This window comes from Cavia porcellus, unplaced genomic scaffold (assembly GCF_034190915.1).
Source record: "Cavia porcellus strain 051 isolate PalLab524CR breed Dunkin Hartley unplaced genomic scaffold, mCavPor4.1 scaffold_4, whole genome shotgun sequence".
Classification (NCBI taxonomy): domain Eukaryota; kingdom Metazoa; phylum Chordata; class Mammalia; order Rodentia; family Caviidae; genus Cavia; species Cavia porcellus.
Genome location: NW_026947487.1, coordinates 54,113,068 through 54,129,831, shown reverse-complemented (window position 1 = coordinate 54,129,831; position 16,764 = coordinate 54,113,068). Strand labels below are relative to the sequence as shown.

Below are 16,764 nucleotides of genomic sequence, written 5' to 3'. Positions count from 1 at the left end.
CTTTTTCCTTTATTTTTGTTTCTCCTTCATTGTTTCTATGAATGTGAAAGTGGTTCCTAACCTCTTTGTGGGTATGGTTCTGTTCTGTTCTTCCTTTCATATCTTCCATTTCTCTTTCCCTTCAGTCTTCTACATCAGTTTTCCCAGAGCTGGCATGATCCCCTTTTGTCCTCCAACCTTACTCCTAATCTCTTTCGCTTCTTCCACTTCTCTATTTTCTCCTTAATCAATTTTAAATTTAAACCACCAAGGGCAAAACTGACACATTACAGACTCATATTCTGCATGTAATTATCTGGTTTGTTTTACATTTGGTTATGTAATCACAAATCTAGTTCATACAATTAAAAGTCATAAATTAAGGGTTAGCTCAGTTTGTTTTTTTTCTAGGCTGTGTTTGACGCACAGTAGCTAAATTGCTTTAAACAGCTGTTGATCTTGATAATCTCATGACTGAAATTGCTAAACATAATTGCTTTAAACAGCTGTTGGTCTTAATAATCTCATGACTGAAATTAACTAAGGGTCATAGAAAACATGGTGCCAAAAAACCAGGGATTAGGCCAAACAAGCCGCAACAACTCATTTCCAACAAACTGAAGAGGTGAGATTTTCCAATAGACTCAAACCCAAAAATCAGCTATACCTGGAAGACACCTCAGAGAAGTAATCATCACCTAAGTGTTCTAAACATCAACAAGCATCACCCCAGGAATTAAACAGAGAGAGAAAGAGAGAGAGGAGAGAGGGAAAAGAGAGAAAGGAAGAGAGAGAGAGAGAGAGAATAAAATGAGAAAACATTTAAGCAAAATGCAACCCCAGACATCCAGTTCACCAAAGTAAATCCAGGGGACAATGATAGAGAACAATCCTAAGCCCCACCCCCAGGTCTCTCTGAAGTGGTAACAAAGGAACTGAGACTCTGGAAAAAATGAAATCAGAAATAGTCTCTCAGATAACTACAGAGATTACCAAAATACACACTGTTCTTAGTGACAGACACAGACAAAATAATAGAAAAGCTCAAGAAAATTATGGAAGATCAGCATAGGAAAGAAATGGAATCCATAAAGCAGATGCATGCAGATATCCAGGAAAATAAAAATTCGACTAAATGTATTGAAAGCAGATTAGGCCAATGTGAGGACAGGATCTCAGATATTGAAGACAGACTTGCAGTTAGTAACCAGGAAAAGAAAGATTTCTCAAAAACAGCAAGAGACCATGAGAAATCAATCCAGCAGCTGCTAGAAATGAGAAAAAGAAGAATAACTCAGATTAACTGGAGTCAACAAACAAGCAGGAGATACCACAAATGACATTTAAAAAATGTTCACAGACATCATGACAGAAAACTTTTCTGATAGAGAAAAAGAATTTGACATACAGATAAGTGAGGCATATAGAACAAGCCACAATCAAAAAAAAAAAAAAAAAATCTACAGCCAGGCATATCTCAGTCAAGATTCCAGAAATTCAACACAAAGGCAAGGGCAAAACTGACACATTACAGACTCATATTCTGCATGTAATTATCTGGTTTGTTTTACATTTGGTTATGTAATCACAAATCTAGTGATCACAAATCACAAATCCTAAAAGCTGTTAGAGAAAAGAAACAACTCACCTGTAAAGGAAAGCCCGCCCATCAGAATTATTGCTGACTCAGCACAAACTCAAGTCAAGGAGAGCTTGGACTGGAGTACTAAAGGAAAACAGCATGCACCCAGACTGATGTACCCTGCAAAACTATCTAAAGGAAAACAGCATGCACCCAGACTGATGTACCCTGCAAAACTATCTTCAAAATTGATGGAGAAATAAGATACTTCCATGACAAAAAGGACCTGAGAAAATGATCACCAAACCAGCACTCCAGAATGTTCTGAAGGACATTCTAGAAAAAGACATTAAGGACTACAGCTCCATGAACCCCATCAGAAAAAATCCACCAGGAAAGATAAACTATTAGAGGGAGGGGGGAAAAAGGAAGCGCCAACAGGAAAATAACATGACAAGAAGTCAGTACATATCAGTTATAACCACAGGCTGGCAGAATGTATCAAAAAGCAACATCCAGACTCTTTAAGTAGAGAGGAGAAACTACAAAATGCTTTGCATCAGAAGAAAACACTGCTGTGTCTATGAAAGCTACAACTGAGGGCAAGACACAAGAGGACGAAGCAGCCGACATCACTGAGGCCCAGTGCATGGCACCAGAAGAACCCAGGTGTCCACTTCACGGTGTCTGTGCAGCCAGTGACATGAGAATGACCTGACTGTTGCCAGCTGTGTAACGAGGACACACCTCACAACTGACCCCAGCGCAAGAGGTTTATTCGGGGACAGCGCTAAGCAGATGGCTACAGGCTGCTGGAGCTATAGAAACAGGACAGGAGCAGGGGAGAAGCAGACACACCAGCCGGCGCTCTTCCCTGTGGCTGTGACATGCAGATCAGTGGGGCCCCCAACTACATCCTCAGCAGGCCCAAGCCCCGTTAGGGGTGCCACCACAGGTCATGTCCAAGCAGACAGCGGCAACTCCCCGGAGGCATCCCTGTCGGCCACTCCTCTCTCATCGGGTGCAGGGCAGCTGCTAGGAAGACTTCCTGGGAAATGGGCGAGTCCGAGGAGCCTGCAGCAGCACGGCAAGGTGAAGCTGCAGCCAGGAAAGGGCTCCAGGACTCACACAGCGCCACTCTCAATGCCCTAAGGGAGACATCTGTGCTACAGCACCAATGAAGCCAGCTGCTGCCTGGGTGTGAGAGCATTACAGTGCAGTTGCCAGCCACCGACCGGCCCAGACCCCCTTGTCCTGCAACAAGCTGCACGTCCACGCTTGAAAGGACACACCGGCTTCCTGTCAGAAAGCAGGCCAGCCCAGCCGGCACACACACACACAGCCCCATTCCTGCAGGACCTGGAAGGTCATATTCCAGATGCAATGAGCCAAGAGACCTTTCTCTGTCCATGCATCTGGAAATCACAGAAGCCCCTGGGTGTGTGGATGTCCCCACTCCCGGAGAGTGACTTGCTCTATTCTTCTCACTTGGCCACCAGGCTTTCTCCAGGAAGCCCCACATCCCTCCTCCTGCTCTGTCCAGCAGGGACAGAGCACACTGGACAATCTCGGGCCCGGAAGCAGTGCCACCACACAGAACACAGGGCCCAACCTTGCTAGGAAGCAGGAGCCACAGTCTAGTCAGTGAGATGATGTGGGAAAGAGAAGAAAGCAGGGCTGCATGGATAAAGGGGCCATAAACAGCAAACACATCTGAAAGAGAAGGGAGCAAACCTCTAGAAATCAAATCCACAGCCCCGAAGATGAAAATCTCAAGGACAGCTCAATGCCATGGTGAGGTGGGCCTGCAAGAACTCAAATTTCACATTTGAGGAGTGGATCCAACATTCATCCAGTGAAACAAAGAAACTAGAAAAATATGAGAAGCAGATTAAAAGCTGCAGAGGAGCCAGGTGTGGTGGCTCATGCCTGTAATCCCAGCACTCGGGAGGCTAAGACAGGAGGATTGTTTAGAGTTCAAGACCAGCCTGGGCTACAAAGTGAGCTCAAGGCCAGCCTGAACTGCATAGGGAGATCCTGTCTCAAAAAAGACAAAAAAAAAAAAAAAAAAAAAAAAAAAAGCTGCAGAGGAAAAAGTAAGACATCTAACAGGAGAGAGCAAGGGAGAAGGGAACAGCCTGGCTGGAGAGGCCACTCCCAGATGCTGGACACAGCTGCCAGAAGCCACTGGGGCTGAAGGCGCAGCCCGGGAGGTACCCGGCCAGCACAGCAGTTCCAGGCTGCTCCATGCAGGCAGGCAGGGCTTCTGCTCACCTACCCTTCTCAGGGGTAACTCCAATTTCCACTTCTCACTCCCCAACCCCCGGTTGGAAGCCTCCATCTGTGCATGCTTCTGGTGATGCACACAACTGGCCAACAGCTCCCGAGCTACCCTCCGGTCTCTCCCCATCTAGAACACCAGGCACACTCCCTGCAGCCAGAACACCACCATCCTGCTAGTTTCAGCAGTGCCTCGCTGGCACCTGATCTTCAGGAGGGGTGCCATGCAGGCAGGCAGCACTCGGTCTCTGCCTGGAAACAGCATGGTGCCACCTCTCTTCTGCACACCCAAAGACAGAAACCTACTTTTCCACACACAAGCCGCGCACTGAAGCATGCACACGCTCTCCTCTAGCCAGTTTTATTATACCTCCCTGTCCCATCTGGGAGAACATTCAGGAAGTCCCATAAAGGCTGTCATTCTGCCCATCAACACTTTAGTGTACTCTCTTGCTCCAGGAACATTTTCTGCAAACAAAAGCGTGACAGCAGGCCACTGTCACGTCTCCCACATCTCCTCCATTTACCCAGTGACCAGTCTTCGGGCTTCACTCAGGCACAAGCACTTCTGTTTGTCACAACAGTGGCTTTTTGCTGCCCGCTTCCTTGGGTCGGGAACCAGGCAACCTGGGCATCTGATTGCTTGCTACATCTGAGGCTTTTTCATCTAAGAAGCTGTTGCACTCCTCTTTCTTTAGCTACCACCTCCTCTCTCACCACATGAGCCACTCTGGCCACCTCTGCTACCCATGCTTCACAATTCATGGACAGGAACCCCCAGGACTGACCACTGGCCACGTCCCGTTCCACGACAGTGCTTGTGCAGGAAACGTCTGCTGAACAGACATCAGCATGGCCAGTGTGGACAACCCTGGCAACACAGTCATGGAGGAGGGCAGAGACCAGGTCACAGTCTCCTTGCATCGTAAAGCGGAGTGCAGAAGTAAGGGCCAGATGCCAATAGGACACACAGCAGACAAAGCACACCTGTCTGCATGGCCACCCAGGAACATGGCAGTCCACGAGTCAGGGTAAACAGAAAGGAGAGCCCAAGTCTGCGAGTCCTGTGAAGCTGCAGGTCAGCACCCCTTGGGAAGATGAGAGACAAGAGGTGCAGTTCTGGCCCTGGGCAGGGCCTAGAGGCAAGGGCACACTTGTCACATGGATCATTACAGCAAAAATTGGAAAAACTTTCTCAAACAAGAACATCTCCAACCGTGGAAGACTAACAACTTGGCTCCAAACTGCTCCCCACAATCTACCTGGGAGATGATTGAGACCATGAGGCACCCCCAGATGGGCAGGGCTGTGACTCAAGCCGCCCAGTGATGTGGGGACACTGGCCTGCGGTGCAGGTCCCTTCCCTGCAGATTAGTCATGGCAAACTCTGCCCACTCACAACAAAATGGATAACTATACCCAAAGTCAGCCGCCAGCTGTCACTTTTTGTGAAAAGTAAGCATAAAGTATTAAAAGAGTGACTGAGGAAAGTGGTGGTGGGAATGCTTATTGAAGACCTGTGGATCTAGCTAGGCATTGTGATACATGCCTGTAATCCCAGCACAGGGGAGGCTGAAGCAGGAGGATCACCACGAGGTCAAGGGCAGTCTGGGCTACATAATGAGTTCAGGGCCAGCTTGAACTACATAGTGAGACCCCATCTCAGAAAAATAAAAGAAGTCCTGTAGACCAGCAAGCAAGGGACCATCCCTTTTGAGTTCACACAGCACAGGTTATGAGTCATCACCGCAAGCCAGGCAGTTCCTAATCAACACTTGAAATAAATGCATTTCCCAGATAACAGGGAATAAGCTGCCCAGAAATGCAGACTTAGGACAACAGATTTGAAATATCAACTACAAGAAACCTCAAAGCGGGGCTTCCCCCATCATACTGACCCCACACTAACGAGGCCTCCGCTGCAGCTCAGAAACAGCAACTAGGAAGCTGCTGTATGTATACAATACAGCAGAAGCCAGAGGTTCACACACCCAAAAACAGTGCACAGAAAAGTCATAGCAAGTAACTGCCAGGAACCTCCCATAAAGCTGTGTCTGTCAGGAGCAAAAGGCCAGCACTCTGGATGCCAAGGGGAGTTTTTTACACAGAATCTCGGAAGAAATCTGTCTTCAAAGTGGAGCTGTTGGGGCTGGGAATTTAGCTCAGCGGCATAAGCACCTGCCTTGCAAGTAGGCGGTCATGAGTTCGATCCCCGGTACTGATTAAAAAAAAAAAAACACACACACACAAACAAAACAGTGGAGCTGTTTCAAGCAAAAAGTCCTAGAGGCTGAAGCTGAATAAACATACAAGAGGCACAGAAATAGGAACACTTCTAAGTCTGACCACTAGAGGGCACCCACCTCTGAGTATTTAAACTTCCCAGCAAAATAGTAGTAATTACTTGGGCTATATTGAGCATTTATCTGGAGATAAGCTGAGATAAGCAATCTAAAAAAATGTCTAGCAGTAGCTGTCAGTTTTTGTTTGCACAGTAAGAATACTTGTAAATCAAACCAAAATGTAACAAAAGAAAAAGAAACTCAATTGAAGGGAAGAAATGATTTTAACATAGTCAGTTACAGGGCTATCTCCAACCGGGCACTAAGTTGTTTCCAGAAAACTAAATACTAATTATAATACAAGTTACAACGCTTACATTAAAAATCGATTCCAAAATCAGAAAGGCACATAAACTACTGAAAAAATACAACACTGAGATGGAACAGTGACCCTAGAATTCTATCCTTAACGAGTTTACAGTGGTAGGTAGGGTATGAAATTGTTTTTGCTTCTGCATCAGCTGCCCAGGTTCTGAACACAGCTGACCTGACCCTCTCTATGACACATCCAGGGAACCAGAGGACAGTGTGATGGGAAATTACTCCTCAAATACATTATGCTCTGGGTTCCCTGCCACATAAAGAACTCTATTAACCACTCACTAATATGAGCAAATATGGTATCACTTCTTTCATTTTAAAAAAATGGAAAAATCTCCAGTTTTCCTCACTTAAGTCTCAATTTTCGGTATAAAAACTATAAATTAAGCATGGTTGTCTACAAAGAACACCTTTTTGTTTCTTTTGCTGTGGTGCACAGGATAACACGGTCCACACTCAGCAAGCAGGGGCTTTGCGGGGGGGGGGGGGGGATACCCAGCCCAGTCACACACCTGTGACAAGGCCCACACTCTGACAGACACAGGCACCCAGCCTCACACCCAGTCTGCACCCAAGCAGGGCAAAAAGATAACAGCAAGACGCTTCAAATCCACTCTAAAGCATGCCCCGAGTCATCTCCAAAGGTCTGTGGCACCCACACACCCAGCCTCAAGCTTCTTCTGTGACAACAGGGAAAAACAGCTACAGAGAGAAAACTGCACTTCTACTACAGTGATCCAAACTGAGAAGACCCCACATTTACTAAGGAGCCCACAGCAGAACTCAAGAAGCACTGGCAGGCTCCGCCACAGGGCCACCATTTTCCAGGTGTGCCCGACCCTCACCTGCTAAGCCAGCCAGTCACATCTCCTCCTCCTGTAGCCCCAAATCAATGCAAACTGCTGCCTCTCAGCCTGACACTGGGTCTCTCTCCTGACTGTGTGCAGGTGGAGCTCTGTGTAAGGGCTTCTGTAAGGACCACGTCCTTGAATACAGAGCAGCTGTCTCCACTTTGGCTAACCCTGGCCCTGTCTCCACACACTGATGTGCGCAGAGCTGCTTGAGATGCTGATGTGTAATCTTTGAAGCTAGGTGATAGTCGCTGTTTCACCACCTGTGATTCCCAAAAAACAACAGCTGGATGAACAGACTATCCACTGGAATCCACACTGTCCACTGGGATCCAACCTTTGGATAGGAGGCTGTAATCTCCCAGGGCATAAAAGTTTACTCATCAGGACTGAAACACCAGCCCCAAAACCTCAGATGCTACCTCAATTGTGTGACACAGACTGGTCTTTCTGCACACCCTTCCCCAGCACACTGCAGAGGTGATCTCTAGCTGCCTAGAGCCCAGCTCATAGCACTCACATACCGGGAGATGGGGACTAACTTACTACGTTCCAGTAACTGCTCCCCGGATTACAAATATAAACTTCTCAGCGTCAGACAAGAACCGGGAGGAGCTCTTTATAGGTTCCGATTTATTTGTTCCCTACTCCTTTAAAACCTCAGTAATCCTCATCTTCTGAGGTTTTGGTAAGGCCTGAGGTCACAGACACAGAAAGAAAAACTTTAGACAGTAACCAGAACATAATAAGCAGCCAAAAAAAACTTAGTTAAGTGGATTTTATGATAAAAATGAAGAGTATTGCTTTTTCATACTATTAACAACTACAAAGATACCACTTCATTCTCATAGCCCCAGTTTTGCTGCTATAATCTGTCTAAGTCACTTTCTCATCACTGAGAAACAATATCCAACACCCACAACTGAAAGGAAAAGTTTATTTTGGCTCACATTTTTAGTCCATTGTTGGTCAGCTAGAAGGCACGACAGAGGGGCTGGCAGAGGAGAGCTGCTCACATATGGTGGTCATGAACCAGAGAAAAGGGAGGCACCAGGTAGGAAATGGATGCTTCCAGGCCATGCCCCAGAGACCTCCTGCTCCCACCAGCCACACCCCTTCCCACCAGCCCACACCCCAGGGACCATCTCTTTCCATCTGGCTCCACCTCCAAACAGTGAGGATCCAACTTCCTTCCAAACCCATGAGGCCCTAGAGCCATTTCTGATCTGTACATTAACATCCTGCCCCTGGCCCACAAAGGACTTGTGCATTTCTTTATGCAAATCATATTCAGTCCATCTCTAATAGTCACCAAAGTTTTAACAGTTGCTGCGCTGACAAGTCCAATTCCCAAGTCTTCCCTGACACTTAAGGCAGCTCTTAGCTGTGAGGGTCTGTAAAAATCAACAAGATTAAACGCTTCCATCACACACTTCCATCACATTGCACAGGTAAACATTCTCACTCCAAAAAGCTTCCATCACACACTTCCACCACATTGCACAGGTAAACATTCTCACTCCAAAATGCAGGAACAGAGACAGAGAAACTAATGGGACTGAAACAAGACCAAAACTCAGCACAGCAAACCAAGAAATCACAGAGGAAAAAGGATTAAATCTTATAGTTCCATGTCCAGCACCTGGGTAAATCTGTAAACACCGTATGACCTTGGTAGCCCCACCCCTGCTGGCTTCTTCCTTGGGGCAGCTCTACTCAGTGCCTGTGGTTTTCCACAGATACTTCACATTCCTGGCTTCAATTCCTGGGGTCTCCACTGCACTTTCGGCTACACTCTTGCAGGTTCATGCTCTGGCCCTTCAAGGGCACACTCCCCAGCCTCCTAGGTCTTCTGAAATCTAGGTGGAAGCCTCCATGCCCCCCTAACTCTTGCATTCTACATGCTCATAAAGCCAACACTACATGAATGATGCCAAGGTCTGCTGTCAACTCATGTAGTAACCAAGACCACTCGAATCATGGCTACAGCAGCCTCCAAGTGACTCAACAGCTATGAACCAAGTCCTAAGGAGCAATTCCTTTTGGAGCAGAGTACCCCTGAGGCTCTCTTCTCAAAGCAAAGTCGTTCACTTTTGCACTATGTTATACTTTCCAGTTTGCAAGGAGAACAAAACAAGACACGTAATGTATAGTATTACTTATACGGGTCACTCAAGGATTCAAATACAAAGGAAATGCAGGAAATCTGTCCATACTCTAAAGACCTTCAAAATCCAGCCAGGGGACTGGATCCCATGGCAATAACCTGCATGAGTTCAGCTGGAAACCTAGAGCCAATGACAATGCCTCCTACTAGTCCAACTGGAGGCCTAGAGCCCACAATAATGACTCATGCAAGTGTATCCCATGGATCTGTGCTGGGAAGGCCCAAAGGTCAGCAGTGAAAGCTACGAGGTCTATGTGGCGGGGTGAAAGATCTACGCTAATAGGTTAAGGGTTCTACATTGGAGCCAAGAAGTGACGCTCAAAATAAGGACCAGGGCCCACCAAAAAATACCATAGCCATCCTCAGCAACAACGAGGTCTCAAGCTCTTCCAACGATGAGACCAGCCAAAGAAGCTGGTATGACAAGCTTTTCCCGGACGTTAAATGGCACACATCTTCCCCTCTGGAACCAGGAAGCGATGCTCCAAAGTAAAGACCAGAGCTCCTCCAAAGTGAACTGCAGCCATTCTCAGTAATAAGGTGCTGAGCTCCTCCAAGATAACAGCCAAGTTCGTATCAGGAAAGCCAGCACGACTAGCTCCTCCAGGAAGGAAAACCAACAGCTCCTAACAACAACACTTAGGAGAACCCACCACGCTACGCTCTTCCTCTCTACTTCTTTTTATGCTAGCAACAGTCCTCAGGTGGGCCATCTATACTCCACACCACCCTATTCAATTCAGCTGGAATTAAGCTGACTTCTAGTTTTAAATCCACCCCCTAGCCTTGGTACAACAAGTGAGGTCTTATACGATTTTTCTGCCTTTGATTCCAAGGGCAGTTCTTGTGCTTCCTCCCCTACTGATCTTGTAACTTGCCTTATAAATCTATGAAATAACTAAACATATATTTTATATTGATTGTGTTTCTCTAGTGAACTCCAGCTATTACGTATTTTGGTACCTAGAGTGGAGTTTTTGCTGTAACTTGCCTGGTTGTTGCACCTCACTCCCACTCACCCACAGTCTACCCTTTGGTCTTATCTCCAAAATCTCACCGGAGTTCCTGCACATCTCACAGAAGCACCTATATCCAGGCACAGTATAAACACAAGACACACACACACACCCAACACAGGCCATCTGCCATGAGCCCCTGCAGGTCAAGAACTACTCGGTGGCACTGTGAGACCTAGCAGTCTTCTCAGAGCTTCTCCTCAGTTCACACTGCTGCTCTGTGTCCTCTGCACAGCCAAGTGACACCATGTCAACAGTGATGGTTGGGTCTGCATCCCATGAACATGCTGAGCCAGGCGTACGAGTTGTTGGCCTTACGGGCCGTGTCCTCTGCACAGCCAAGTGACACCATGTCAACAGTGATGGTTGGGTCTGCATCCCATGAACATGCTGAGCCAGGCGTACGAGTTGTTGGCCTTACGGGCCTTTCACAGCCACAGCCCAATGACAGGGCCCAAACGTGAGCCCCAGAGAAAATACCCAACTCATGACACGAGATCCCTGCCAGAACAAAGACCAATATAGCACATTTTCCCCTGCAGAAGAACCAGCCTCCTAAAGACTGATCTTGACAGGCAGTAAGCCAGTGTCAGCCACACAAATACAAGGAAAAAGACACATTCAATATGATTACTGTACCAAAAATCAGCAGAAATTACCACTCACATGACTGGCAAAAGCACTCACATTAATGAAACTCAAATACAGCCTACACCTTACAGACAGCAAGTCCTAACGCTGGCCCGGAAAAAGGATACAGCATGTATCTTAACATGAAAGTGCAACAATAAGAATAAGGCTATGTATGTGTGGCAGTGTGCACCTGTGTTTCCAGCCACCCAGAGGTTGTGGCAGGGGCACACTTAAATCCAAGAGTTCAACAGAGAATCCTGCCTAACCTGGAAAAAAACAACAAACTTTACAGGTTTGAGATGTTTCTCTTTCTATTTGCAAAATGTCAGGATAGAGCGCCAATCCAGTTTGTAAAAACCGTGCCCTTCAGTTGACACCCTAGGTCAGGGAATTAGGGTACAACCAACCATGCATCTCCTTCCCTCCCCCCAGAACAGAGCCAGGGGGCAGAGCCCTGCACCCAGGCCTGGCCACTCACCGCTCGGCTTGATCTCGCGCACGTAGTTGCTGGGGAACCAGCCGGTCCTGCCATTGTGCGTGCCCTCCCACCAGCCTCCTTCCTCCACTCGAGTGACATGGATGACGTCACCCTTTGAGAAGGACAGCTCATCTTCATTGGTCTGCTGGAAGTTAAACTTGGCTTTTACTACCAGTTGATTGTTGCTGTTCTCCGTCATGTCCTAAAAATCAGGAGGGAAGGGGCACAGAAAGTTACATCAGCTCTGTCCATTTCACAGCACCAAATCCGGTATCACCATTGTGTGAGCCCAAACACTGGCAGAAACGCCCAAAGGGGCTCGAGTCAGGTCACTCCAATTCCTGGCTGTCCCCCGGCGCTCACTTCAACTAGCAAGGTCTGCATGACCCACACACCTGCTCACACACTTCTCGACCAAACACCAGACGTGGTCACTGTGCTCAACTGCCCAGCGGTACGCACCAGCAATGATCCAGGTAACACTGTGCTGTCTGGGAGAATCACTGTTTCATCCATCTTCTATCAGTGGATTTCGGATCATATCTAGCATTTTTCCAGTGTTTTTCTTGTTTTGAAAAACAAGGCTGCATTAAAAATGCTTGCATGCCCATATCAAACAAGATGTAGAAATATACCTGGAGTTTACATTCTGGTCAGAGGACATCTACAACACATTTCAGATTTTAACACACACATATTGCTAAACTAACCTCCAAAAAGTTCTATGAATTCACACTAAGAAAATGTCCATGCCAGAATTGAGGAGTCCCACTTTGCCAGCAGGTGTGGCCTAACACACTGACCATAGCCATGCTGACCAGAAGACCCAGTCATCCACACCCTATGCTACACTGTTCTCAAGCTGCACACTTTTGTTGCGTGGCAGGAGAACCCGATCTGCTGGGGTAAGGCAGCCCCAGTCACTGTCAGAATGGAAGGGACAGCCCAGCAGAGCCTCAAGGAGCTGTGGGGGCCAAGGCACCATGCCAGCTCACCAGCACCAGTGGACGCCACACTGTGAGCAGGCCTGTGAAATTAGCAAAGGACCCAGGGAGTGCCAGTCATCACCACCCAAAAGGAGCAGGCAGCCCTATCATCTGGCTACCCTACACACACACACACACACACACACACACACACACACACACACGAGCAGATGCAGCTGGCTTTTCTCAATGCACCTCCTGAACCACAGCCCCGCAGCATCTGTTCCAGCAGGAGCCACTATACTACGCTAGAGGTGCACAGTCAGGAGCCGGAAAACACACAGGGCTCTGGCCTGTAGGGACAGAGGAACAGAGGACCTAACCACTCCAACACCTATCTCCAAGGTGTCCAGGACACAATAGAAGCATTCCAGGGAGTGGGACAATCACAACCAGAACAAAGGAATTCCGACAACCAAGCAATACAACACCAAGACAGAAGGAAGCTGATGCAGGAGTCACTGGAAGTGCTTACAGAGCTAGGAAAGAGCTTCCGGAGCCAGCAGGCTTCAAGAAGCAGTGACAAATTCCCTTGAAGTAGACCAAAGGAGAAGCAGAAAGTCTCGGTAGGAAAAAACAGAACTTAGAGAGGACTATTTAAACTGAACAGTGAGAGAAACCAGACCAGAGAAACTCTGAGCAAGCCAGGGCCCTGTGGGAGGACAAGAGCTTTGCCCTGGCATTGGGCCTTTGGGTCATGGAGAAGCACAGAGATGCTCAGACTTGGCAAAGACACACACTTACAGACCGTGGTGCCCAAATGAACCCAAAGGAGGATAAATAATATGAAGAAACTTGGCCAGGTCACATCCAATATAGTAATTAAAGACTCCTGAAAACTGAAGGCAATGAGAAGCTTAACGTCAGGATAAACAACATCTGCCCGACGGTACTCACCAGCAATGATCTGTGAATATATAGGATCCCAAAATATTTAATTAGTGAAAAGCACACACCTTCAAAACAGGTAACACTCAGGGAACAAAGCAGGTGTGGAAAAGCAGCGTGAGCTCTAAGGTCAGAGGGTGTGCCCAGGGGAGGGGAAGTGGCCCAGCTGGCACACTGGGCAGACCAGAGTGCAGGGCATGGGGCACAGGGCAAAAAGACCCAACCACTGGAGTATATGAGAATGCAATCTTAGACCAGTATACTGTCCACAAAAAGGATGCAGACAGAAAAAAAAAAAAAGACAATTACAAATCCCAGAAAACACCATTGTTAGGAAAAGAAGAGTCACTAGACAAGACACGGTTCTGCTAGGAACACTGGCAGCCCGGTCCTAATCACGTGCCAAATGTGAATCTGGCTGAGGCCAGGGTGGCACCTGGCTGCCAGGGAAACAGCATGGGGGCATCTGTGATGGAAGGACACGTCCCACTCCACAGCAGGAGTCCACAGGGACAGCACTTGAAATGAGCTGAACAAAAAGGCCATTTATTCAGACACACCCAGGCAAAAACCTACAGAGACAAGGACGCAACAGGGACTGGCTGACCAGCAAGCTGGGGAGCAGCACCTGCGCCCACCACCAGCACGCCCAGCAGAGGGCAAGGCAGAAACACAAGGTTCTAGCAAAGAGCAGCCAGAGATGGCAGGATTCTTCCCCAGTACTGCCATGGAATCCTGTTTAAACAGTAAACATTAATTCAAAACACTATGTTAAAAGATTGAACACAACACTTAACACAGCCCTACTACCTACTACCAAAATCTCTCAATCTGCAGGGAAGGCTGCAGCTGATGGTTTCATTTCAAATGCAGCACTCTCTGACTGCCATTGCTGAGGTGGGAGAAAATGACACATGGAGAAGTGCCCACGTGCCCTCACTCCTGAGACAGGGACACCTTTCACTGCCACATGGCATCCAGCCTTCTGCTGCAAACCAAGGTTTCAGCATGATCTGCGCTGCACTGCACTCACTGTAACCCAGTGAGAAAGTCACATGCAGGAAAGCCCATGCATAGGGGAGCCCCCAGGTGCACATGCCACGCGCAGCCTTGTAGCCAGCTACATGCAGGTGCAGTCCAGCACAGGCTGCTAAGCCAGCTCAGCAGGGACAAAGGTCAGAGTGGAAGGGAACCAGGAAACACACAGGAGATGTGCCATGCGCACCACAGCCTGCAGCGTGGGGCCAGGTAAGCAAGCGCAGGAAAAGCAGCTAGTTCTGAGAAGAGATGCAGCACCAGCACCACACAGGGACTCCGGAAACCTATCGCGGGCACAGGTAACCATTCAGATCCGTGTGGAATCTTCCGGTTTCCTTAAGCAGTCATTGGGCTGAAGGCCACATTGATTGCCTCAATGTATCTGCTACAACCGCTACAACGCTACCCTAGAGAGACCATATGGGACCCATGCCAGGAGGGTACGAGGCAGGAGACAGGCGCAGTAGGGCTCTAGGAAGAAGGGCTGACTTAATGTCACCAGTCACAGGACGCAGCACAAAATAAATATAAGCACAAGCCTATTGCTGTGAGGGTCCCTGCCTTCCTTTTTATTTTTTCCTGGTACTGGGGATTGAATCTGGGGCCTATGACCTGAGCTACACCTCCAGCCACTTTTTCTTTTCCTTTTGTTACCCAAGCTGTGCTCAAATTTGCGATCCTCCTGTCTCATCCTCCAAGAGTGCTGGGATTTCAAGCATGTACCACTACACCCATTTTTTTCCGTCTCTACAGTAGCTCTCCTGATACCATGAATCTGCTGGGTCTGACATGACACTCCAGCAACGTCTATAACATAGCAGAGCAAACCCAAAGACAGGCACACAGGAGAAAGGAAAAGTGACCCCACAGAGGTGCCCACGGCTGTGCCTGCCATCTTCACTGGATGCTGCCCACTTGGCAACGCCCAGTACACAGAAGCCCATCCCTCTGAGAGCATGCACCTGTGTCACACATAAACCACTGTTGCCAGTGCAAGGGGACCATCAGCAGAGCCGTAGCCCAACAGGGCAAAGATGCACGCACAAAGGCACCCAGGCCTTCTGCAGGAGCCGTAACTGGTGGTGCCAGTGCAAGCAGGGGTTGCTGAGAACACTCATAGCGTGTCCAGGATGTCATGAAGATGTGACCTTGAGATTCACCTCTTGCAGGTGTTGGATATTTTGTCCCAGAGACAAGGAAAAGCACTTTAACAAACAGCAACAGCCTGGTCCACCACACTCTTCATCCTACATTTTCCTGTCTGGGAGGGAGGCCATCAGAGCAAAACTGGAGAGGCATCAGAGAGTCCAGAAGAAAGCACCCAGCATCCATGGAGAGACACCCACGTAGGAGTGTCAGCTCCCACTGCAGGGCCAAACAGAGACACAACCACACAGTCTCCTGACACCTAAGGCAGGAAACCCATACCGCAGTGCACATGTGCTGCAGACATGCAGGCTCTGAGAACCCCAGCTCCACTAGCAGAAGTGAGCAAAGTTGCTCAGCCAGCTGCTGTGGCACAGACACTGTCTGCTACATAATTTCAACACTGATGCCACACCCCACGGGCACTGTGTGAGCCTCAGCAGCTCAACCACAGGAGAAGGTGACAGCGGGATCCTCCACACTGCCAGCACCCAGCTCTGACACACAGTTGGCCATTCGTGCACCACTGTGGACTTCGTTTAATCCAAGAATACCTCCTGGTAGAGTTACTGATACAGACCCTCAGAAAACTCCAAAGGCAAAGACCCAGACCCCTCAGTCCCACAGCAGAGGCAGGCACAGCCCAGGAAGAAGAGGAGGTCATGTTACCAGCAGCCCATCTCGGTGCGCACACGCTGGCCAGCCAGAAAGGAATCCCAGGCTAGAGGGCAAAGGCAGGCAGGCCCTGTCTCCCAAGTACTGCTTAGCAAGTTTCTAGCTGAGAAAAGTCAGCCTCATCTAATTATGATTCCAGAAATGTCCATTACCAACCTCACACTTAACTTTATTTTACTTGAAAGTGTACACTTCCCATTTATCCCTCCTCTACTTAGTAAGAAAAGAAAAATCCCCAGTAAAAGGGTAAGTGTGCTGCTTTCTCTTACCTTTCCCTCACACACATCACACAGCTAATTTAGGGTATGTTTCCAGGAGTTTGAGTCCCGGTTATGGATTAAGAACTGGTGGTCAACTTAATGCCAGCTGGATTACATCAGCA

At 48.1% G+C, this 16,764-nt stretch overlaps 1 protein-coding gene across 14 annotated transcripts in view; it reads right to left on the bottom strand.

Moving 5' to 3' along the window:
- Arhgef7 (Rho guanine nucleotide exchange factor 7) overlaps positions 1-16,764 on the bottom strand; it is a 103,281-nt gene that overhangs the window by 31,421 nt on the left and 55,096 nt on the right. For all 14 annotated transcript variants that reach the window (XM_063247034.1, XM_063247036.1, XM_005007145.4 and 11 more), the window contains one exon: positions 11,650-11,851. In XM_063247034.1, coding sequence (XP_063103104.1) covers positions 11,650-11,851 — 202 coding nt within the window. The remainder of the gene's footprint in view (positions 1-11,649; positions 11,852-16,764) is intronic.